At 39.6% G+C, this 25,883-nt stretch overlaps 1 protein-coding gene across 1 annotated transcript in view; it reads left to right on the top strand.

Moving 5' to 3' along the window:
• Nucleotides 1-25,883, top strand: part of TULP4 (tubby like protein 4) — a 123,657-nt gene that overhangs the window by 92,597 nt on the left and 5,177 nt on the right. The window contains exons 5-12 of the mRNA XM_010581928.1: nt 347-481; nt 4,426-4,592; nt 13,998-14,222; nt 16,473-16,707; nt 17,208-17,352; nt 18,905-19,049; nt 20,314-20,407; nt 22,053-22,196. Coding sequence (XP_010580230.1) covers nt 347-481; nt 4,426-4,592; nt 13,998-14,222; nt 16,473-16,707; nt 17,208-17,352; nt 18,905-19,049; nt 20,314-20,407; nt 22,053-22,196 — 1,290 coding nt within the window. The remainder of the gene's footprint in view (nt 1-346; nt 482-4,425; nt 4,593-13,997; nt 14,223-16,472; nt 16,708-17,207; nt 17,353-18,904; nt 19,050-20,313; nt 20,408-22,052; nt 22,197-25,883) is intronic.

Genomic DNA, 25,883 nt, shown 5'->3' with positions numbered 1-25,883 from the left:
GCCTTCCAAAGCACTGGTTTTCAATTTGTAGACACTTCAGGGAGTTGACAGTGGAGAAGGATTGAAAACCACCACTGTATAACATAATAGCATATGCATAAATCACATTGGATATACTGCAGTAAAAATTCACAAAGTAAAAACGTTGGGGTTTCACAAAAGGAGACAAATGAACTAGCTAAACCTGCTTTGCTTTTGCCCATAAACATTGCAGAAATAAGCAGGTAGAGTTTGAGGCTTGGAACCACTCCTGATGGTGGTAGGCTGAAGTACAGTGTATTTCAGCCTGGATGTCATTACTTCTGGTTGTTTGCCTTTTGCTCACTCCAAAGCCTTGTTTTTGCAGATGGACCAGCTGCATATCCAGTCCCGGTGCAGAACACCAAACCACTACTTACTGTCAGCTTCACATCGGGAGACATCAGTTTAATGAACAATTATGACGACTTGTCTCCGACTATCATCCGCTCAGGGTTGAAAGGTACAAAAGGAAACCATTTCACCCCCTCCCTATGCTCTGTTTTTCTTGTCTTTTTAATGATGTGTGTATAGGTTATGGTTTTGCGACTGTCTCTCCTAACCCAGCAAGCACTTGGCCACTGTTATTGCCATTTCCAGCAGTGACACCTGCTGGTGGAAGAGCAGCAGTTGGCTGATAGAGTTTTTGTGTTTTGAAAAAATGTTTCCATTTTTGAGATCATGTTTTCATGGCAGTTTTGTAGAGCAATTGATCTGTTTTCTGGTTTTCAGCTGAATGTGCTAATACGTTTATGCTTCTTTGTGTGAATGCCTCTGCTATTGAACACTTCCTTTCCATCTTTAATTCACAAGGTCTCCTCCTATGCTTTTGGTAGTCGGGTATGAATCACAATGCTGCTTTGACTCCCACAAATTTTGAAAATGTGCTAGAATTATTAATTATCAAGAGGCAAGTTATTCTGAGAGAAGGAAAATTCCACTGATTAATTACTATACATCTTGCTAAGTGATGTGCATGAATGTTTGTACGATCAGTATTCCATGTAAAATCTTTAATTCACATGGAAATTTTTACTGTTCTTACCTATCAAAAAGTCCTTTACTTTGCCAGTACTCTCAGTACAATTTACAGTGCTTTGCCTGGAGAGAAGTTTTAATTCACTGTGGCAAATAAGCACATGCTTAAATATAGGTTCCATTGATTCTTTTTCATCTCCACAGGCAAGTTACTTTTATATTAGATGAAAAAAAAATAAAGCAAGCTGTTACAGCAGACTCTTAGCTGTTCTGTAACACTGGGATATTTTTTGTGAAAAGTTGTCCTAACACCAGCCTAGTAGTTTTGGGGTGATCCACTATGTAGGGTAGCCTTAGGAGATTAAAAAAATCACCTTTGAGGTTTCTTTTCCTGCTTCCATCTGTGTCAACACAAGAAGCACATGGCTGTCAAAATGTAGCATCCTGGGGTAACCCTATGATCCAGAAAACTTCTTCAGCTGAAAGGACGCCTAAAGTCTGGGAAACTGGAACCAATTTAGAGAAGCTCTTGTGATATCCACCGAGGGGTGTGCCCAGCATCTCCACAGAATTATAGTAGATAGATAGGATAGGAGGTAGTCTTGACTTGTCATCTAGTCTCGCTTTCAGCTGGAAACAGTAGGAGAAACAAACTCCAGCTTATTCTCTGTTTAGAGTTGCATGGCTCTGTCTTGCTGAGGATGTCTGTCCTGTTTCTCTTTCCTCATTAACTTTCACTAACGGAAAAAAGATCCCTTAATTACATCACCCTCCTCTGGCAAAATACTACTGTGCAAGCTATAGTAGAAATATTTTTTATGAATTGTAAACTGGACTACGTCACAGGCATCAGTAGAAGAAGAATGTGCAACATCTTACTGGATTGGGATTATGTATGAGACAGAGAAAGGTGATTGGGACATCACTGTTGTTTTGAAGCTACCCATTGTACAGTGGAAAGTGTTTTAGATATAACTGTCATATAGATGTAAACATTTTCTGTACCTTCTTATCAAATTTTTTTTTCAAGTGACTATAATTTTACTGGTTGTTATCACATGCAAGAATGTGCAAAAGCACCCAGCTCAAGGTCTCCATCCTCTCCAGCCACTTGGTATTCTGCTGAGAGTGGATGGTTTTTAGTATTGTGTGTAAGTCTTAATTAATGTGTTTCTGTTTGAAATCTGTAAGTATTGCTTTGTGGTCTCTGCAGCAGATGCCCTTGTCTTTATGGGCTGCTGGATGAGCAGCATACTGAAAGTATTTTTAAAGCAGGCAACTATAAAACTATTTCAAGCAATACCGATATATTTTTGCTGTTCTACTAGCTTTGCATAGCTGTCATTTTACTGGGAATATTCATATTAAATTGATGCAGAAGAACATTTGCTGTTGAATGAGATACCCAAATACCAGTTCTTTTCATCCAGCTTGAACACTCCTAGAAGTTTTATTAGTTCTAGTGGAGGTCCTGAACTGTTCATTTGTATCCTTCCTTTTCTTTATGCTTTTTATCTCTGTGATTCTCAGTGCACTGCTACCTGCAGAACTGCTGAAGTGCATCTACTTACTGGTGGTACTAGTTAGCTACAACTGCTACCTGTAGAGCTATGGCACATTTAGAGTGCTCTCTCTTCAAAGTTTGCTGATACACATGCCTGTAGTGGCTGGCAAGTAGTTTTCAGGGATGGCTCTGATCCCCTGATTCATTTGCAGACCGTTGCCCTAGATGAAACCTCCTCTGATTTCTAATCTCTGTGCTTGTGCTGAGACCTAGTTATCAGCTGAGCTATTGTACATCAAGGTTCGATAGTCATTGAAGACTCCGTGTGCAGTGCAGCATGCTGTAGAGCCGTGCTGTCCCAGGGGGATGCTGCAGCCCACGTCCAGCCCTTCGCTGCCTTTGCAGCAGCCTAATTCTACGAGTTTTGAGAGAAAGAAGACTCCTGGATGCAGTAATCGCTCCTCTTCCTCTCGGTATGGGGATTGACTGAAGGTTTTATCTGAAGACATGTATCCAAAGGAGATTGTTTTTTCACTTTGGTAATTGTTTAGTTAAACCAGCTACCAAAAGTGGAGTTGATCAGCGTGCCTCATTGATTTCTAACCTGCCTATCGTTATATTCTCTGAGAAAGATGAATTAAATCCCACTGTAGATTACTTAGAGGGCTGAGGACTAGGAGAAAAAAAGAGGCATACATTGCCTAGCTGTGAAAAAATTATCTTGAGGAATATGTGTCTTGCCTCTGATATGTACAGAAGCATAATTCCCATGAGAAATATCAGAAAGTTGAGATAATACAAAACCATTTTAAATTGCACATAAAAGTCTCTGAAAATGACAAGTTGACAACTTGAAACAATTTTGAGATCCTTCCTGCCAACTCTCATTTCTCTCCTGCTTCTTCATTTGAAGATAGTTTCTCGCCCACAAATTTCTTCAAAAGGTTCTTGGCAGATTGAGCATCCCAGAGCACAAAAGTTTTGTCTTTACCTTCACTTTGTCTCAGCACAAAATAGCTGCCTTTCACCTCTGGTTTAAGAGTAAAAAGGTTTAAAGACTAGCTTGGTATTCCTTGCACATACAAATCTGCCTCTGAAACACAAGCAGAAACACAAAATACTGTTTTAGTGCTCTTCTTGAAGTGTGACAAAGAGCTGGAGGATATAAGGGTTTGAAATTAGCATCCCCCAATTAAGCTGTGGGCGTTCCTCATCATGAGGTGCCTGTAGGAGAAGTAACCGATACGTATATTCATATTCATGTACATGAGAGACTAAGTAATCCCTGTGTGCTTCTGGCAAACTCATGCTAGACAAATGAGTAGATTTTCACAAGTCAAGTGTCAAAAGAAAACCTATGACATGCAGGCCATATATATATATGGAGAAAAATCCAAAAGTCTTTTTATTTTGATGTTATACTAAACTATAACTCTAGCTTGAGTTATGCTAAAAGTTATTTCACAGCCAGCAAGAATATGAGCCATTGCCAGATATGCTGCTTTTTTGCACTGTAGGCCTTTCCAGACAAATACTCTTTGCTGCTCTCTTAGTGAGATTATTTATCTGCGTATTAACGTGATTCCACTTACTTACCCCAAGGATGTGCATAGGATCTTCCACATCAGTTTTAACATCTCTGATAAATTCTTGTCCTTAGGTACTTAGGAGCAACCACTGATTACATTATAGGCTCACCATAGAGAGAAAAATGAATGGTTTTAACACATTTTTTGCAATTTACAAAGTAAAAAGAGTCATTCTCGGAAGTGCGTATGCGGCATATTTGCTACTATTTCAATGATAAGTACTTAAGTAACTTATGAGAGCATGATTTAGCTGTTCAAGTCACTTTACAGCATCTGGAAATGCTGTTCCTACTGATTCTAATCAGTGATTATTGCAAACCATCTTTGTGATTTCAGATGTGGTGGTGCAGTGGTGTACACAAGGAGACCTACTTGCAGTAGCAGGCATGGAGAAGCAAAGCCAGCTGGTTGACCTCAGCAATGGTTCCCTGTTGAAAAGCGCACTTGTCAAGTTCTACAATGTGCGCGGGGAACATATCTACACTCTGGAGACACCTGTGCAGGTAGGAGGTATTTTTTAAGGCAGTTCTCAATGCTTTGCTGACATGTTTTTCCCACATTAGCTCATTGGTATAGACCTGCAATGTGAAAACGGTTGTAAAATGTCCTGAACACATTCTAAAATATAATATAGATTAAAATGCACTGTAAATATTGTTTGCATTAAGACAGACATCCAAGAGTGCATCTGATTCTAAGGCCCACTGTGCTAGATATTGTGAAAATATATACTGACAAACAGTCTGTTTCCCAAAATCATTGGGCAAGATAGAAAAAGGAAATTCTGTTGGTTTATGGGTAAGTGACTGCGGAGAAAACACTAGATAACTTGCTTGATGTTATAGCAGAGCCAGGAGCTGGACAACAATATTCCAAGTCCAGTATCATAACTGCAAGATTATTCTCTCTTTGTTATTGCTATAATTTTCTAATATACAATCAGTTGATCTGATGCAATATTTTACTTTTTATGGCATCAGATGGAGAAGGATGAATCAGAAAGTCTTGTTTCTGTTCCCACCTTCTATACAGACTTCCACTGTAACCTCAGTCACATTACTTGACAAGTAAATGTCAACACATGTTCTGTGTGCTGCTTAGGAGCACAACATACTTCATAGGTCTTCGCTGGTATTTCAGAACCCAGCTGAATGTCTCTCTACAGTTTATTTCATTTTCTGCAGAGTAGGGGTGATTCCATTCCGATTTCTGACTGTTATTAGTGAAACTTAATTTATAATAGCTTTGAAATCTGAAAGTGGAGGAAAGTGCTATAGATGTATTTACTTAATTATGTTTAATGATGATACCATTTATTATCATTTTTTTTTTCAGTACCCTGATCTGGGATGGATACAAAAGGATGACGTAGTAAACCAGCTGCTAAGCTTTTGTGTTTGCTTATATTTAGCATTAACCTGTGCTTATTAACATTAGCACTCTAATTTAGATAGAATTTTTTAGTTTTGTAATGTATAAAGTAATGGTCTCTAAAGCCAACATAAATACGTACAGTGACATCTAATGCTGATTTAGGTACCTAAAGGACTTACCCATATACACAGCTCTATTGTCTTAAACACAGCCCTTTCAGCAAAGTAGCACAGCCCTCTCCTCTCTGGATCAATTGGGGAGAAAACGTATTTATACCAGTGTTGCTTATTCCCAGACCAGGTGAAAAGCAAATATTCTGTTACTACAGTATGTCCGTGTTAGCTGTTGAACCAGTGTAACAGTCCGGTGCCAAGCTGTGAAATCAAATTGTGGTTTGAGCATCAGAACCGATGGGATCAGGTTGCCTCAAGGAGGGGGGGGGGTGCGCAGGCTCTTCTCTTACTGCTTTGTTCCCAGTAACCTCAAATTCTCCTTCGTTTAAATACCTTCATCTCCTCTCATTCTCCCTATATGGTTTCAACTTCTTTTCCTATTTTCAGCTCTTCTCCTTTCTTTCTGCCTAATCAGCTGGGAGAAAGCACGTACTGTGGCTGGTGTGAGGGCTAATTATTCTGCCATTATATACTTATAGGGCCACTGACAAGTCATACAGAACAGGTAACTGCCAAGTTCATACTACAGTATTTCTCATAGTGAAAATACTAACATGAGCCTCTCTGCTCTTTCCAACTGCTAATTTTCACTGAAGTTTTGATATCATGGAGATTTCTTCCCTCATTGTCAACTTCAGATGAAAAGCCGACAGCTTCAGAAGTTGTAAGCCAGGTTGGACGTGAGGGATGGGGGAGTCAGGGGGTGGCAACCACCGCTTAATAGCACAATCATGGAGTCTCATTTCCTTGGGAAATAACATTCAAACTGACATATTTATGTTTATTTAAAAACTGTGTCCATAAACCTGCCTAAAATTAGAGACACTCTTCTTATTAGTCAGTGTTTTTTCTCTTTATTTAGTGCATTTAAATTCATATTTACTCAGCTGCAGGAGGAAGTGAGGGTTCTTTCAGAAGGACATCTGTATCTGCTCATGTGGACTTTATGCTTCCATGTATTTGAATGCTGGTCTAGCGGTATTACCAGCTAAGTGACAGGTATGCTAGAACATTGCTAAGTATTTGGTTTACTAACAAAACCAGATAAAAACTGCTATTCTGAAAAAGTTGCTAGTAACTTTTGTTATGCTGTGCCTCTGCTCCAAATATGTATATGCAAAGACGACACAGTGAGTTAGTGGTCCCAGTAATTTGTCTGATGACAAATTCATCAGAGTAAATTAATTAGTTTTCTGTACCATAAGAATCAGCCTTGTAATGGGATTTTATAAAATTAGTCACTGGTTATTGAAGAAAAGAATTGAAGAAAAGAAAAGAATTTCCTCATCTCAAACTCTTCTGCTAAAACTGCTTCTTCTGAAGCAAGCAAATGTGTGACTGGAAAAGCACATTTATTCTAAATAAGCATTGTTCTGAATATAAAGGTCAAAAAAAGTAGAGCAGCAAGGAACATATACAGGTGCAAAACTGATTTTCCATGTGGTCCTCTGTCCCAATTCTTTGATAATGCAGACGTCTGAAAATTTTATCACTATAATATCCTGAATTGGTTTTGTTTCTGCTGTTTGTCTGTCCTGTCTTTGGTAGGATATTCAGGAAACAAGAGATTTTATTGTTTATAACAAAACTCAGTCTAAAACTTATGTAGGATTTATATGCAACTTGGCTGGAACGTTACCTAACATAAAGTCACTGCAAACCCCAAGGCAGAATAGACTTGGGTACTGCAGGTTACTCATCTTGATGGAACAGTCATGGATCCCTTCAAGGTGTTTTATGTGCCACCTTCTCCAGCTTTAGTATGGTTTTGGCATCCTCTGTCTCATTTGATTAACTCTCTTAAGCTCTTACCTTCAGTGTAGGATTATATAGTTCTTAAACGTAGTTTGCAGACTATAAAACCTTAGATAGGGACACCACACTTTTTGAGAAGTATCCAAATGAATGCAGTAGCTTTGCATGAAAAACAACATTTATAAACAGAGTGGTGGGGTTGGCATAGTGTAACAGTCTCTCTTGTTCCCCGCTCTGGAGCTTCAGCCTGCCACCCTGACATGCTGCAAGAATATATTTGCAGAATATAGTGGAAAGAGCTGAAAAAGCATTGGTAAGGGTAGGGCAAATATTGAACTTCTGCTGCACAGAATCAAACTGGTTTGAACCTTGAAAGAATGATGAAAATATTTCAGAAGGGACTTCAGAAAGTCACACCAGACTTTTATCTTATTGGAAGCAGTTCTGTGAAAACTGGATCCATACTGTGACTCCACAGAGTCGATACTGGTTATTTATTTTATACAAAGAGTGTATCTTAAAGGCTGTTGATTAGCTGATAACTATTCAAAAGTATACTATTAATTTCTGTAAAATTTCGCTCTTACTACACTCACCCTTATGTACACGAACACCAACCTGATGTACCAAAAATGTGCCCAGTTCTTTTAGCTGGCAGTTTTTTCATGGTCCTGCTTTTTCAACACTTAAAAATGTGATTACAATAGCAGGCTGCCCTGCTGGTCATAATTTTTTTATTGGATGAATGTTACTTTCTTACATTATTTGTTAAATACTCATAACGTTTCCCTGGCATCAAGCAGGGATGAGAATAATCAACTCATTCAAGACTGTTTTTCAGTCTTGCTAAAATTGTTTACTGGAAATGCTGCAACCCAGTTCTGTCACTTCAGAATTTCTCGTCTGATGTGCAGACAGGTCTTTATTAAATCAACTAACTGTACCTGCTGTCACTTCTGAGTGGATACAGCTGCTCTGCATCTTCCCATTTGAACTTTAAACAGACGAGTCTCCGACAGGATCACTTCAAAATTACCTAACTGCCAACTTTAACAAACTTGTGAGATTTTTCTGTCTAATGGTTCAGAGTTGTGGCTTATGGTTTGGTTCCTTCTTCACTTTTCAAAATTTTCTTTTTTATATGTCCCAGAGAGGACCAGGGGAACAAGAATGTGGATTTAGAAACCCTGATGCTGATCTCATCTATGCACCTATAAGTCTACAGTAAATTTACATTAGCTTATGATTTTATACCACTGTGTAACTGATGTAAGAACAGATTAAACCTCAAGCGCAATGAAGAATAAGGGTAAGAGTGAACTGAGCCACGCATGTTCCAGAATCAGTTGTATAGGCAACAAGATTAGATGTAGAAAACCTGTAATCACATTTTTATCAGTGTAATATTTTTAAACTCTAATTCAAACTGGTGTACCAAAGGCTAAATCTTTATGGGAGAGGCTTCCAGGTGTCTTTGAGAAGAAGACCCAGTTGCTCTAAACCTGCAGCTGTCAGCAGCAGCCTTCACAGCATTTCATGGGCTGCTTCTCTGCTGGAAATGTCCCGGCATCTGAATGGATAGATTTAAGATTATGTGATCCTGCAGAAACCTGGTAGTTGTGTAAAAGCTATTTTACTAAGGCCTGAGAAGGAGGTTGCAATTTTAGGTTAAATTCAGATCAAAAGGCTTTGAGAGTAGGGGCTGCCTTTTATGTTACTCAGCTGAGCTGACCTTGCTTACTTTGTCTTCATTTATTTCGCATAGAACGTTCAGGTTTGTTGCTTCTGAATTATTGTTGCCTTTCATTTATATTGCCTGAAATTAATCCTATTTAGTTGTTATTGGATGACAACAAAGCTTCAAGAAGAGTTTATTTTCTTACAGAAAGAGAAACAAGAGCAACAGCTTAGAACTAGCTGATGAAACATTCTTCAGGTTATCAATAAGGACCTTGATATTTTCCATATAGGCCATAAGCTCCTCTCTGCCTGCTGCAGGAATGGATCATAATCAGGACTGGAAAATGGAGACACTTGTCTAAGCAAAGACTCATTCTGCTAAAATGGAATCTCATTGCTGTATTGAAATCTAAAAAAAAAAATACTGTAGAAGCAGAGAGGATATAAGAAACATCTGCAAACAGAATAAGACTTCACTGCATGAAAAATCATATAAGGCCACAGCAGTGTAATTTCTGACCACATCAATAGTCTTTATTGCTTTTATCACCATCAATTCTTACTAGTTAATATTATTGCCACTGTAAATATGGGAAACAGAAGAATGAAGAAGTTATGTTACTTTCCAGCAGCCATCCATGAATGCTGTGGCAGTACAGAGGTGTGCACAAGCAATTCACAAGAGCCGGGTGGACATTGCAGCCATTTCACTTTCCAGCTTCTCTCTGAGAAAAGCAGAGGGAAAAATGTGTGTCTCCAGGCCAGCAGTCTAAAGTGAGAGCAAATAGGCAATGTGCATCAGATTTTTACTTACCATTCACTAGGTACTATTTTGCAGTTGGGTTCTTTCTGCTGAGAAGAATCCTGCTTGTTGCTGGGCTTTCTGCCCTGGAATACCATTTTTATTTCATTACCAGTGGGACTCCCAGTGCCAGCAGACAAGGGATTAGTGCAAGCAGCAGGCAAGCCCCATGGCTCAGGATTTCTGAGCTCAAGGCAGGCAGCAAGAATCAGCTTGAACAGTGTTTTCGTTGACTGAACTGCATACAAGTGATGAAAGGTATATAAATTATGTTCTCCCCTGTAAGAGAGACAGATGAGTGAATTATAAGAAGCAACCACAGAGCTTGAGCAGGAATATCCATTCCTGCGTGCTTTTTTTAAGGGGAGTTGACAGCCCAGCTGGGAGGTACAAATTTAAGTAGATGTAGCTGATTTTCAAGCCCACTCTGAAAAAAAAGGCAAAAGAGCTCCTTGTTGGCCACTTTTTGAGATGTGTTTTCAGTCAATATTTCTCCTGATAAAACGTCTCATTTTTTTGCTGTTTAGCCAATGATTTCTAATATATAATTGTCATAGAGCTGAATCCTATCTATGTATAGAAGTTCAAGGGTTTTTTGAGGATTTTTTTTTCCTACATGTTTGTATTTAAACCCTGGGATTCATTCGAGTATTTACAGTTTGTGCTGAAATTTTTCAAAACCTGATGGGATTTTTATATGCAAAGTGAGATTAGAAATTATCATTAGACATTCTATTTGTAGCTCCATTTCCTTGGTCATAGCAGAAAAAAACAAGTGTGCAAACATGGAAAATAAAATTCTTCTGTGCTAGAATCTCCTTGTTCATTTTCTAACAAGTGTAATACGGGTATTAACAACTTTTTTCCTTCCTTTTTTTGCTAAACAATGCAAATAAGCAGATGCTTTATGAGGAGCAATACTTTTGCATTGGGCATTGGAGTTCAATTGTTTTTTCTCAGCAGAGTTTGGAAGGAAAGCTGTGGCCAGCTCATAACTGACTTGCTGCAATTGATTCATATCCCTTGTCCTTCAAGGGAAAGGATGGGAAGCGTAGCTATTGAAAAATATTATTGGAGCAGTACATTCAAAGGTCAGGTCAGATCTGGCATTTGGGTGATCTTTTATTTCTCCAAGCCTGTAATGACAGGCTGATTTTCCCCGAACCTTATCTTAAATCTTAGCCCTTCACTGTAAATGAATTGTTGCTGGATATTAGGCTTGAGGAGTACTGGGGGACTGACCATTCCATCAAAGGCGGCAGCAAGGTGTGTCTGGAGAATCAGTAAGCAAAAACAAACCAGTATGGTAAAAGCGTTCTTTGATAAGATTGAAAATATTAAGATTAAAATGTGAGATGTGTGGGGAGATTAAATGTACAAATGCAGGAGTAGAAATGTCGTGATTTACGAACACTTGTAGGCAGTGTGTGTGTGCATGTGTATTTAAACATGCACCCACTCACATGTTTATATAAAAATACATAAATAGAATATAAAGGAAACAGACATTCAGAAGTTTAGAAGATGGCTGAACTATGGTTGCCTATTGGGAAACTGTGGTGAAATCATGCAGTGAGGCAATGTCTTTTGACTTATGACTTTCTTCTCTTCCCCAGCTCCACAGTGCTGTGTTGCCAGAGGTCCCACCCAGTGTTTCAAAGCTTCTGAAAAATGTGTTTCCTGGGAATATGTTTAAGATTGCGAAGTTTCTTGCACTGGTGCTGTCTGCATCTCTGCTGTTCTCTGCATGCAGCGGTAACCTGAGGAGAGAATTAGTTTCATTTGACTCTATTTGGATGAACAGAGACCTATCTGGGTGTGATATATTGGGTTATAGTAGTTGCAATAGTAGACTTCATGGTAGGGCTACCTGAATGTGCTGTATTGGATTATGATAGCTGAGATATTAGACTTCTCTTTGGTGTTTAACTCTATGCAATAAATAAACATTTGTGTGCTAAGTCACATACTTGTTTGTTTTCACTGTATTTATAGGTAAGCTTTAGTTGATGCAAAGTGAACAGAAGAATGCAGTTTGTATCCCACAGTAACGCCCAGGTAGATAGTTCTGCCCATGCTGGGTTTCAGCCTTTGGGGAAATCAGGGTCACTTCTACTGGTGCCTTTCTCAGACTGCCATATAGTAGATGTGGCAGATACCTAACTTGTGTCAGTGCCTTTTCAATTGCATTTATTTTGCAAGCAGCTTGAACTGTCTCATTACTGCCAGGCAGTATGAGGGCTGAGCCACACTCTCAAATCATGAAAATACCAATCAGTAAGGGATACTTTAAGTGATCACTCATCAAATTTAAGGCTCTGTCCCACAGATCATGGTAATGACAAGCCGTGTAATAATTGTTGATGGTACACATAGGATTTCTTACTTCTTTTGAAATTCTTCACTACAAAATGCCTTTAGCAATGACTGTGAAAATCACAAGGTTCACATGTTGCTGCTTTCTGTTTGCATATCAGGCAGCCTGAAGGTTTGTGCCTCCGTGGAAGTGTGTGTGTGTGTGTGTGTGGTGGTGCCTAGATGTAATGAAAAAGAAGCTTCTTCATTCCTCCCACTTTAAAACTAATATTTTCCTTGAGATTTAAATATAGCATAAGATGACATAGGAAGAAAGATCTTTTCTCTGAAAAAGTTGTTTCATCCAACCCTTTATCTTGATGATAGACATTGATACAGTTCTGTGCCAGCTGCATTTTGCTTCATATCATTCACATAAAAACATCTTGTCCCAGTTTCTCACTTTAAGCATCTTGAATTTGTAACTGAAGGGAAAGCTTTTTTCCCCAGACTAGATCAGTAACTTCTGGGCTGATCTAACCCTGGGTACTGTATTACTAGAGAGGAGTGGATAAAAGTTACTACTGATGGTGCCTTGACCCTTATCTTCTGTATAGTTAATTCTTGTTTGGTGCATCTTGTGAAGAGCAAAGATATTCCAAAGAGACCCTGACCTTTCAGTAAATACAGTTCATACTTCAGATGAAAAACATGTTTGCTTGAACTTTTGAGTGTCACAGATTGTGAAAAGAAGGGAGCCCTTCACAGGAAGGAATAAACCTTTTTGTAGTTCACTGATTACAGCCTGCTGCACGGTATTCTTCATGGAGTGAGAGTTTCTTCTTTACTCTGTGTTGTTTATTTGTATAGAGGTAGCAGCTATGGGATTGAAATTCCATACAGTATGTGTATGTATGCAAATAGAGATGCTTTGTAACACAGAAAGCAAGAAATGACAGGTGGATGCAGCTAACACTCATGAAGGGCAGCAGTAGTAGTGGCAGGGCTATAAGAGGTCACAACAGACTGGTGCTTTACATGAAAAAGATGGGGTTTAGGAAGAGAGATCAGAGAGCTCCTTGCAAGCACTACTCAGTATTCTCACATGAACTCTTAACGTTCATGCAGCAGGGAATAATGTCCAAAGCAGTGTTTGAGTTGTTTATTGTTGTTCTGCTCCACATTCTGACACTTAGTACCAGTTGCCTCTGACTCTTTCTGGTTTTACTGTCATGAATTTTAGACATTTCAGAGTGTAGACAAGCAAAAGACAAAAGGCCATTCTCTCTTTTGTTCCTGGTGCTCTTTCACAGTTCACTTCCTCTGCGAATAGTTCAAAAGAGACACTGTGCAACAGAAGACTCAGTGCAAGACAACAAAGCCGACTGGGTTTTGTCCACTAGTTTCCTAAATGTCTCTGGGCATATAACTTAACTTCTCAGTTGTAAAATGTGAGCCTTTACCAGTGGATGAGGATTGATTAGATGACTGAAAAAATCATCTAGATAGGGCATCAAAAGATCCTGCTTTTTAAGTGTGACTTTAGAGTCACGTTTCCTATCCAGGTATTGAATTTGATTGACAATTCCTTGTGTGAAGAGCTTTAAGCCTTGTGAGTAAAAAGCACTGTATAAACATCAACTGCTGTTATTGATAATTTCAGATGTTCACATTTTGCTCCCTTTTTGTGGGCAGTAGTATGCACTTTTAAGTTTCTGGAAGATTTAGGGTAACACGATCAGTGCTAAATTCATGTGATCACTTGCTGTGCAACATTTTGGAGAAAGTACAGGCTCTTTTAAAGTTGTATCCTTTTCCTCTCCATGCAGCGTCCCATCATCTCGATCTGTTGGGGTCACAGGGATTCGCGCCTGCTGATGGCTTCCGGACCTGCATTATACGTTGTCAGAGTCGAGCACAGGGTCTCCAGTCTGCAACTGCTGTGCCAGCAGACCATCGCTAGCTGTCTGCGGGATGACAAGGATATCAGCAAACTGACCCTGCCCCCTCGGCTCTGCTCGTACCTCACCACAGCCTTTATACCAACAATCAAGGTAAAAGGAAAGAAACCGGGGGGGGGGGGGGGGCAGAGGAAAGGGTTGCTTGACTTGTCCCCCATGGTGCTCCTAAGTGACAATGGATAAATCATAAGATATTATAATTATCATACTTATAATTTTAAAAGCTTGATTAAGGGTCATTCCTGTCCTCTTCAAGAGCCCACTGATCCATTTGGTGCCTATTAAAATCTGAAAAGAAGGCTCACGTGTGCTGATCTGCATTAGTCTATGGGGGTGGCCATTTCAAGGACATCCCAAGGGTAAAATATGCTGGTGACTCACAAAGACTTCTGAAGAAGCTCATGCTGATGGTAATACTGTGTCACGGTTATAGGAGAGATTCACAGTGGTAAAACTGTTGCCTCCCTACTTGTTACATGAGTCTTTGTATCACCAGGAAAGTTGTACTTAAGATCTGTGGCTACCCAAATATTTCTACTGACAGTGAGTTTTGCTGACCTTACTGCTCCAACAGTGCTATGGAAAAATAAACCAGATATTATGCCTTTTCCTGTAGCACTAGCAGAGCCATCTGCTCAGCCCCTTTGTTTCATGGCGTTGTCCTCAGTCACATCTCAGGATTCCCAAACTCTTTATCACAGCCTATAAACCAGAGCATTAGCTGGTAAATGCCCTAGATGCAAACATGTATTTTTGTGTTACATATTTTTTGTGTATGTTACAGCATTCTCTTGAGCCGGTTTCAGGTCCTTGTTAAAACAATGCAGAGCTAGAACAAATAATTTGAAATCAATTATTTTCAGTGGAGTTGGCCCAGCTTAAAGGAGAACAAATTATGCCTATAAAATAATGATTCAGCGCAGTTCCATTTGGGTACTGCTGATCAGGGCAATTTGTGTGACTGTGAAACATTTCATTTGCCAGAGAAAAATAAATGCCTTGCTGTAACCATAACTCCTTAATCTCCAAAGATGCAGGGCATTTAACAGACCAGTGGTTCTCAGTTCTTTCTAGCATGCCTGCTTCTCCCCAGGATGCTTTCCATGTTGTCCCAGAGCCAGCTCTGCAGCTCTCTAGAGCATCAGTGATGGTTGCTTGGCTGTTAGGGGTGGGGTGGAGTGGGCTGAACGCAGCAGTTGGCTGTAGCAAGTCTGGGAGCCGTGAAGGGGATCAGAGGGGCAGAGGAAATACAGGGGCACACCGTTGCCGACAACCCTTCTGTCGCCTCCTCGGGGGGATGCCGGGGTGGGGAGCGGCCACGGGGCTGCGTAGCTGAGAGGCTGAAGCAGGGTTCCCAGAAGCCATGTGCCGCTGCTCATTCATGGGTGTTTCTGGAGCCTCTTCAACGCTGCTTTATACTTCACTCCGGCTCTCCCCCAGCCACATGCTCCCACCTCCATTGTCAGCCGTGCTTGCAGTGCCTGGCAAGGCACCCTCTTCCCTGCATACATTCCTCTTCCCCCTCCAGCTTGAGGACTGCATTAGAGATCACTCCTCAGCCCATATCCATCTCTCCAGGTTAAGGAGGCTCCTTTTTTCCTCCTACTTTTTTTTCTTGTACTTTCATTTTGAAAGAAACTGTGTTGACTTATACACATTAGTAGCATTTGTGTCATACAGGCTATATCGTCCTAGACAAAAGCAGTCCAACTGCTCTAGGACTGAGCTTTTCATGGATTAATACAGCGTGCCGGCAAGCAGGGCAAAGTAACCCACCCTGAGCTTTGTGCTCGTGTATCTTCACGCTGCATGCAAATAGGCCCTCAGCAAAGATGGGTCATGTGCTTGGAAGTGATAGAAGAAGTACAAGCTTCTTCCAGATCTCACAGCACTGTAGCACAGTGGGATAGTATGTACCAGTACTAACCAGGAGTGGGAACCTGAGCCCAAGTTCACTTGGAGGGCCAGCAGGAGACCAGATACTCTTGAGACTTATACTTGACCACATTACCCAAGTTAAAAGAGAAGTTTGTGATAGAGACGGGACTTGAAGACAGGTTTATTGTCTAATTCAGTGTCTAATCACAGGTCCAACCTTCCTTTTTGATGTAACTAGTTTTAGTTTTCTCTGTACAGCTGCTTTTGACCTAACTAAATAATACACAGCCACTCTGTTTTGCATGTGAGTCCTGCATAACTCACACAGTAACCTGTACTGATCTTGACCTGCCAAGTTAGACTTGGGTTCAGATTCAGTTGGTTGTGTTGGGATTAAGTCACAGCAGAAAAAAAACCCAAAACAGTAACCTGTAGGAAACTTTCTCTTTCCTTCCTTTAATTAAGCCTCCTATCCCAGACCCAAACAATATGAGAGATTTTGTCAGCTACCCAACAGCTGGTAATGAACGGCTTCACTGCACGATGAAGCGGACAGAAGATGACCCAGAAGTTGGTGGTCCATGTTATACTCTGTACCTGGAATACCTTGGGGGACTGGTGCCTATCCTGAAAGGACGTCGTATCAGCAAGTTACGGCCAGAGTTTGTCATCATGGATCCTAAAACAGATGGAAAAGCAGGTAGAATTTAATTGTTGCTCTCTATAAAAAATGGTTTAGAAATACTTTAGATATTACATCCTCAAGAGTTAAAGAAAATCTATATATGCAACATGGAAGGTGGCATCTGATGTTTTTTTTTCTGATGTGAAAAAAATCTGAAGCATGACCTAGGCTCAAGCCTCTGAATTTTATATCATGCTGTCTTCTGTTTTACAAAAGAGAACTTCCTGTATTTTGAATAGGGGGGCATAGCTTGCTCATTAGCAGAAAATATTCTTTAGTCTCAATTTTGAAGTTGATTGAATGCTATTCACCCCTCTGAATCATGTTCACTTGAGTTCAAAGCAGTGGAAATTTGGAGTTTATACTAGGCAGGATGAAGAACGGTTAATTTTCTCTGCATAGTTTTATCTCAACTGCTGCCTGTGGATGGGATTTATGCTTCTGATGACTGATAGTTGTAATTGATATCAGTTTTCTGAAGCAGCACTTACATTTTCTGGGGCCTGTCTTGATAGATGAAATCTATGGAAACAGCTTGATTTCCACTGTGATTGACAGCTGCAACTGCTCGGACTCCAGTGATATCGAACTGAGTGATGACTGGGCAGCAAAGAAGTCTCCCAAAATCAGTCGAGCTAGCAAATCACCCAAACTCCCCAGGTAATCATTTCTTGGTTATTTCTTCTTCTTTTTCCCCAGGTTTTCCCTTTCCCTTTCTCTTTCCCATTCTCTTTCCCTTTCTCTTTCCCTTTCTCTTTCCCTTTCCCTTTCCCTTTCCCTTTTCCTTTTCCTTTTCCTTTCTTAACACTGTCTTGACCCCTCATAAAATTAAAAGCAAACTCCTCTGGGCAGAGAAGAGTCTTTTGGAGAAGCGGGGTCCTCTACAGTGTGCAGTTCTGGGGTAATCTCAGAGATTGGTGTTGAGGTGGACTTTGGGGAAGGTTCTGGGGCAAAAGGTAATGGGAAGCAATAGGGCACCACTTCTCCCCAAGCACTCTCAAAGAAAGATTTTATAAACTCTCCAACCACTGCTTCTGCCACATGTAAACTCTTGCCACCATAGGTTATATTTTGTCCTTCAGACAATCTGTGGTTTTACCCGCTCTGTGCTTAGGGTCCCTGGTCTAGTTAAAGCCTTTGTTTCCTCAGGGATATGTTCAAATTTGTAAGTCCATACATAGATGGCATAGATCCTGGCACAGGTGGCATTGCTGCTGTGGTGACCTTGCAAGGGAGCCTCAACAAACAGATCCTTCTACACACTGGGTTGACAAGCTTCTGTAACGATATGTAAAATAAGCTTATTATTTGTCTGGTTGCTTTCCTGCGAGCTCTTTGTTATATTCATTGTGTATATAGACAGAACCCTCCACCTGCACAGAGCCTCACTGATGTCTGTGATGCTTCTCATAGGCACTGACATCTATCTGCCAGCTTCATGTTATGGGATTGAGGTCCTGATGCCTTCTAGCTGCAGCTGACACTTTTCCAAAGACCTTATATTATGAGCTTGTCCTAGTATGAGGCAAAGAAAATGCATCCCTTTATCTGTGAACATAATGTGTGAAATACCGAAGTTTTAGCTTAGTAGTACTTGACAAAAGAACCATCAGTTCCTGAGCCTAAAACTGAAATGGTGCAGGAAAAACAACTGTCCTGTGTCCTCGGTTTTCTAAGACCGAATGTTTGAAATGTAACTCTTGTTCATTATTTTTTTCTACCAGCGAGCTTTTTCAGGTGCTTGATCTCTTATTCATGACCCCCTTTATACAGTGGGAGGTAGCAATAACTTTTAGCTTAGAGTAAGAACACTGTCAAAGTTTGTGGAGCCTTGGTTTGCTGTACTAACATGGAGATCTGCCAGCTGAGGTGTCATGTTTCCATTTGTTGAGGCTTTGCTCAAAGTCTGCATAGCTGAAATAGCTCAGCCCTACACCTTTTTATGGATTAGTGGAGGATATATTGTATCTGGGAGAGCTGCTGTAAGCTTTGTTAAATGAATCAGAAAGCATGTCTGTTACTGCAAGTGCGTCAGCCCTTATATATCTTTAAATTTGACCTGTAACTCTCCATCCTGTAGACTCTACAGTCTTCATTAGTCATTTAGAGGACACCATTCCAGTTGTCTTCATTACATCTTTACGTTCAAAGGCATGAATGTTGTACATTTTTGCATGCTCGTTGATGATTCTAATTATTGCTTTATATGCAGAATCAATATAGAAGCTCGCAAATCTCCAAAGATGTCACGATCTGCACAGGAGATATCAAGATCACCAAGGTTACCAATAAGGAAACCTTCTATTGGTTCACCAAGCCTAACCCGAAGAGAGTTTCCTTTAGAAGATATTACTCAGGTATTGTGAACATTGTTACCAGACCTGAGTCCAAATGCATCTCCTTCCAGATGCAGCAGGTTGTGATATAGATCCAATGATCACCAATAAAAAATTTTCATTTAATTACAGTAACTAGATGGAACAACTAGAGAATTGCATGTTCCAATTCAGTGTTAATGTTCAAAAATGTCAATGGAATATCAGGTGTTGTTTGATAAATCCTGGCACCACTAACTTGTGTCAGTGTGAATCCATGCGAGAGGTTTTATTCTAGGTGATGTTGTTGGCTCTTTGAAAGTGTATGTGAAAATGCTTCATCAGTTTCTTAGAGCTGTCTTAATGCCACCATAGTTCTCTGCTTTGCTAGGGATTGCAGAGATAAGGAACTGTTTGCTTCAGAGGGCCACATGTTCTCTGTTTCATAATTAACATGGAACAGCCTTAATTGGAAGGAAGGCAAGGAATTAGCACTTTGTGCTCTTTGTGGCATTCATGTCCTGTGGATAAATGAAACTTAGCAGGCTGTAGAACTGGCTGGGTTACGTATTTATTACTACCAGCCTGCACTCGTTTTGTTTTGTTTTGTTTCGTTTCAGCTGTTTTCTTCTGTTCTGTCGATTCACTTTTTTCTTTATATTGAAACATTCTAAATCAGTTACACAGCAGTGGTAGATAGGACCAAAAGTCCTTTGAATAGGGCAGGAGACCGGAGGCTTAGATCCTGCTCCTGATGCTGACAGCATAACTCTTGGCCTTTGAGAAAATCTCTTGGTCTTTCAGACCCATAATTCGATCACCATGGAAGCAGTGGTTTGGGAAGCTGTTTTGGAAGCTCCAGGAAAAATATGTTTGCCATTAATGAGTAATTGATTTCTGTCTTATTTATTTTTCTATAAAGTGATTCATAAGCATAGAACCAAAAGGCATGGTGTATTACTTTCTGAAATACAGAATAGCCGTGCTTTTGGTGTGCAGGAGAAGGAAGTATCTGAAAACAGACCTATTCTCACTAAGCAGCCGTCATGTCGTTCAGTTCTTCAACAGCTTTAATCAGCCTCTGTGGCTGCTGTATACATCATTTCTGATGGTGTTCAGATATCAAAAAGAGGCATCTTAATGACTGGGTAAAACAGTTGCTACATAGGCACATTAGGCTGTTTCAATAAAATAAGAGAAGCTGAAATTGTATTATCATTTGCAATAGCTTGATTGCTTTGCAGTTTTTTATTAGAGCTTGATACAGATTTTATTAGGTGAAAATGATCTTGTTTTTGCTTTGCAGCACAACTACCTAGCTCAGGTCACATCTAATATCTGGGGAACCAAATTTAAAATTGTGGGTTTGGCTGCTTTCCTACCAACTAACCTTGGTGCAGGTAAAAGTAAACTCTATTGATTTTTTGCATGTCACACTCTTTCTAACAAACAACAAACTTATGCCATGTGATTCTTTTTAAGTGATCAAAAGGCTTCTTTAACAAAGCACTTATTTTCTGTGGACAGTAGGAATTAGATTTCACAAAATTCACTGTAACTAAAAGAGATGAAAATCTATAAATACAATAACAAGATGATCAATAAAATGTTAAAAGTCTCAGTTGTAATAAAAAGATTAATTAACAGTAAAGCCCAGACCTTTATTTTTACAGTTTATTTGAACAAAACCCAAACAAATGAAGAAAATTTTTGCAAGGCTATAAAAATTATAGGGTTTAAGTTACTGTAATAGAAATATTTTTAAAAGTCAGATTTTTATAGTAATTTAGCTACTAATTATACCAAAGTAACGTTAAAAAAGCTCTTATAGCATCATGCTCAAGATTCTTCAAGTCAGTGCATAGCCTTATCATATGATTCTCTTGCTGGAGCATCAGTAAATTGGTAGCCTTCATTAAAAGTAGCAGTTGTCTAATCTCGTGACCTTCTTCTGTGTACGCCATTTCTCCCTGGATAGTCTTCTTGGAAGGAAGAAGGCTAAGTAAAGAACAGGTTACCACCTAGCAGAACTGTGCTCTGAATTGAAATAGTAACACAAGTATAGGAGTTTTACGAGCTCTTTGGAAAACTTAATTATTTCCTGTGTTGCATTATATATCATTAGATCAGGACTACATAACGATGCCCTGGATGCAGAATTGGTTAAATAGGTATCTTTTGTGGCTATATTGACTACTATCAGACAAGAGATGGAGTCCCAGCTACCAGGGAGAGGACTTTCTCTGGCCCAGCCTCCAGGCAAAAGTTGTCCTCCCAGGATGTTGTCACCCTGGGGACAACTGGTGTTACTACTACAGGGCAGTGGCCTTCTATTTAATAAAGTGTTATGGAAACCCTTGGGTTTGTTCCAGCCACTTTTTTTTCAAGTAATTTACAATTTTCTGACATCTGCGTTTGCAGTGATTGTCAAAAGATAGTGTAAGAATGACCCTAGCGGGTCAGACCAGGGGTCATTCTCATTCCGTCATTGTCAGTGATGGATAGGTAGGGAGGATATGAGCATAGAGTAAGTGTATAGTGATAATTCCTTCAAATGTTCTACCAGTCTCCAATGGTTTGGGTCCCAGGGACTTCCTGAGCCAGGAGGGGTTTCTTTGTATGTAGTAACCCTCAACAGATTTCCTTCCTGAGAGCTTTCCAGTTTTCCCCTAAACTCACATAAGTCTGTAGCAACCTGTGGTGAAGAGCTCCAAAAGTAGAATGGAAAAATTATTTTCCTTGTGTAAAAATAGGTGTGAATACAAGATTAAGTAATTCATTATTTCTGCAGATTATTTAACTACAGAGATGCTGCTTCTATTTAAAGAGAAATAGCTGAAAGTAACAATCTCTTTTATCCTCTTTATGCAAAGTGTTGCATAGTGATTTGGCTAAGAATGGCCCATACATGCATTTGTTCATTAATACATTAAATAAAAATAGTCATAGCCCTTCTGTCTGCTTTAAATTGATTCTTTCTTAGCTGTAGATGCTCTTTGTGTAACAGATTTAATTTTTTTATTTCTTGTTATACTTTTTCTCCAGTAATATATAAAACCAGTTTGCTGCATCTGCAGCCCAGGCAGATGACAATATATCTCCCAGAAGTGCGGAAGATTTCAATGGACTACATTAACCTGCCTGTCTTTAATCCAAATGTTTTCAGTGAAGATGAAGATGATTTACCAGGTAAGGAAGAGCTGGAGGTCTACCGTGTTACGAGTTAAGCTAGATGGAGGACAGATCACTTGTGTCACTAGCCCCCTCTGGTAAACACACAAATCAAAATCCCTTAGTCTGATGGGGTCCTATAGAACGGAATTAGAATAAGGCTAATATGTATCACGGACATTGTTTTCTAAAATATGTGGAAAATATAATCTGTATACAGCTGCTAAGTTTCCAGTTCATTGGAAAATTAATCATCTTCTATTTAGTTCACTAAGAATTCTCTGTAGACTGATGCCTTGCATTCTGCATCTTCGTAGGACAGATTTGTAACGTGTTGGAAGCCCAAAAGGGTCATTCTTGTGACCTGATGGCAGCAAAGCACAGCCTGCTGATAGGAGCTTGGGTTGGAGGGCAGGTTCCCATAAAGCTTAGCCACCCTGAGAAGTGATAAATGCCCATTGGGGTTTTTATCAATACCAAGTGTTACAGAGAGGCTAAAATAGTAAAGTAGTCTATAAACAAAGGCGATCGGGAAGAATTTCTCATTTCATTGAGATGTAAGGTAGAACATTCAAGCAGTGCAGGGAAGGCTTGGATGCAGGTGATGTGAATGTAAAAGGCAGGTAAAAGGACTGGAAGTACTCAGGACCTCCTCCAATCAAAAAAAAAAAAAAAAGAAAATCATCTTGCCAATAAAATTAACAAATAATAGACAAGAAGATAAATTAATACATTTTCAAAATTTTCACATCAGTGAGGGATTCCTATTGCGAGGTCAAAGGTTTCTGGAACTACAGGAGTGGCCGTCATGCCAATACTCGTTAAGGAGGAAGGAGTGTGAGCACTGCAAAGGAATTAAAGGCTTGTGCTAGAGTCTGTTGAAATAAATGGAAATAATCCCATTATTTCAGACCAAGGTTTTGACTGCTGAAAGCACCAAAGCTTGTGTCTGACCCAAGCATCAGAGTAGTCCTCTGGACTTCTAAGGAAATACTTGTGTGCTTAAAATGAAGCCCATTCTTTCACAATTTGGGGCTTGGCTTGCCTAATTTATGTCTACATGATATTCATCTGTAGGATCTGAAGAAAATAATAGAGACATTGATGATCGTATATATATTATGCATAGGAAGCACTCAACATTTTCTGTTATGAAACGTGGTCCAAGCTGACAGAAAGTAATACAAAAATTAAATAGAAAAAAAAAGTTAATATAAAGTCCTTGCATTCTTTCTTGAAAATTGGATTAGATCTGCAATATCAATTCCTTTTAGAATTAGATTTGCAATATCAATCTCCTTTAAAAGAGCTGAATCGCAGGTTGGTGAACAGTACATAAATGTAGGGAAAATTGTTAGAGAGTTTTGTTACAGCTCTTTGAGAAGGCTAGTAAAAGAATCATACTACCCTGTCTTCCATAACAGCCTTCCTCTTCTTGTCCACTTTTTTCTTTGTAGTTTCTTCTGAAAATTCATTTCTGCCTTAGCAAATGGAGGCTACTTAAATCTTAAAAAAACATTTTTGGGGATATCCTTTTTTAAAGCCTGCATTTAAAGGAAAAAAGTGCCATGTACTAATGGGAAAAAATATTGCAGTGTAAATAATGATTACATGATAGATTAAAAAAAAATAGTAGAAAGCTGCTCTTGGGCAGTGGAGTGTTAATAGTGAGGTACTCCTGGGACAGGTGTTTTTTAAAGTAGTCAGTAAAGATTTGGCAAGGCAAATGGGCAGTGAATTGATTTAACTTGCAAATTATGCAAACAAATCAATTAAAAACCATTGGAGAACTGAAAAAAACATTGGATCTAAGCACTTTGGGATATTAAGCAACACTGAGAAGAATGAGATTTTCTTCGATAAGGCACTCAGTACCAATGACAGCAACATTCTGAGTTTCTCAAGCCAAGCTAACAATTAAACCTCAAGCTTTGGCAGATAAATTACGAACCTGCAGGGTTCAGCGTGAAAGCACGGCCTGCCAGCCAGCCACAGAACCACACTGCCTTAGGGTCAGTTAAGTTTAGCTGTCAGTCTTCTAAAGGAACGAACAGAACTACCATAAAAATTTGCCAGCATAGCCACAGACCTGTCTGTATACCTACCATATTCATGACTGGTGCTGATAAAAGCCTAATGCTATCAAAAATGTAATTATAGGGCATAGGTAGATGACTAGAATTTTAATTAGAAATTAATTAGGAACTGGGCAGTGGCTGGAGGAGTCCTGACTAATGGATCTCTTGCCTGATCTGGTCTTGCAAATCAGAGGTCTCCACAGAATCTGGCACGCTTAAATGATTCTGGATATGACTCCAGGATCCTGGATATTACACTAGTCTCTTTTCCTCCTATAAAGCTGCTGATGCAACTCTCTTGTTATTTTCTGTGAGTTTTGTACAGGAAAACTAATAAAGAATCTGCAAGATTCTTGGGGGTTTTAATACAGTATTTATTGTTCCCCCTCATTATTATATTTTGTTCCTTCTTATCTTGACTTCTGCACCTGTATGTACTTGGTTCCAGTGTCCTCGTTTCCCTGCCACGCTCCAGCTTTTTCAGTGGTAGTTCCTGTTGGAATCACTCTCACTGCTTTTTGCAAAAGGAATTGCAAGCAATTGAGCAAGCTCCATGCTTCTGCTTAAAATAATCAGAATTGCTTCTTGCCTTACTGTCACTTGTTCACCACCACCACCACATGTGGGAAACTTTTCCTATATACATTTGCTTCTTCTCACATTTCTGATTGCAGCCTGTCCAAACATTGATGCTGAAGTTGCCCTGACTACAGTACCCACTTCTTGAATCTTTTTGGCTTCCCATCTATTTCCTCACATATTTTCCATACAAATCTTCTTTCAAGAACTTTTATAAGTTTTGTCTGTATTTCATTCCATCATATTCCTCTCTTCATATTTCATCTTCCTTCTTCTTGCGTTACTGATTACTTTGTCACCCACGATACTCAAGAGATAATAATACTTCCTTTTTCCCAACTGTTGTCTGTATTCTCCAGCTTTCCTAAGGTCATTGACTCTGGGGACATTATACTAGATACTACACAGTGCCTTCAGTGCACGTCTTTGACTTTCTTTTTATTTTCCTCCACTTCTTTTTTCTTTTCTTGATGACAACAAACATCCTAGTCAAAACTCATAACTGCTGTCAGATCAGGGCAGGCTTGAGGAGCATCGTTTCATCTTCCTCCTGAAGCTGGGTCTAGCATGGCACAGTGATACCTGACTGGCTCTAGAGGGAGTCAGCCTGGGCCAGCAGGGACTTTTTTGTGCCTCACCATCAGGTGGCAGCAGCTCTAGAGGAAGCCAGGAAGCCATGTTAGTGGCCCTAGATCTAGGGACAAAGAAGAGGTGGCAGCAGCCACAGGTCTGTGAGTGGATTTTCCTTTCTGTTATTTGTTGATGTATTTATTATCAAAAAACCTCCCTGAAAACTATTGAGTCCTGATTCAGCAAAACTTTTATTGATTTGAGTAGCAGTGGTTAAAATTGGCTGATAAGCGAATGGTAATTCAGACCCATCAGGTAAACTCCTTGCTCTGTGAAAGTCCATGGCAATCATAGTGTAGACTGAAAGTGAGTTCTGAACTTTACCTCTGAAGCATCACTCCCAAGAAGTTACTTTCAAGTTGACTACCAGCTGTTACAATGGGAATCAGTGGAGACAGGCTAGCTTACTTTTTTAAAC

This window comes from Haliaeetus leucocephalus, unplaced genomic scaffold (assembly GCF_000737465.1).
Source record: "Haliaeetus leucocephalus isolate CR32 unplaced genomic scaffold, Haliaeetus_leucocephalus-4.0 Scaffold819, whole genome shotgun sequence".
Lineage (NCBI taxonomy): Eukaryota > Metazoa > Chordata > Aves > Accipitriformes > Accipitridae > Haliaeetus > Haliaeetus leucocephalus.
Note: the sequence above shows the minus strand (reverse complement) of the source record. Positions and strands in the feature narration are given on the sequence as shown.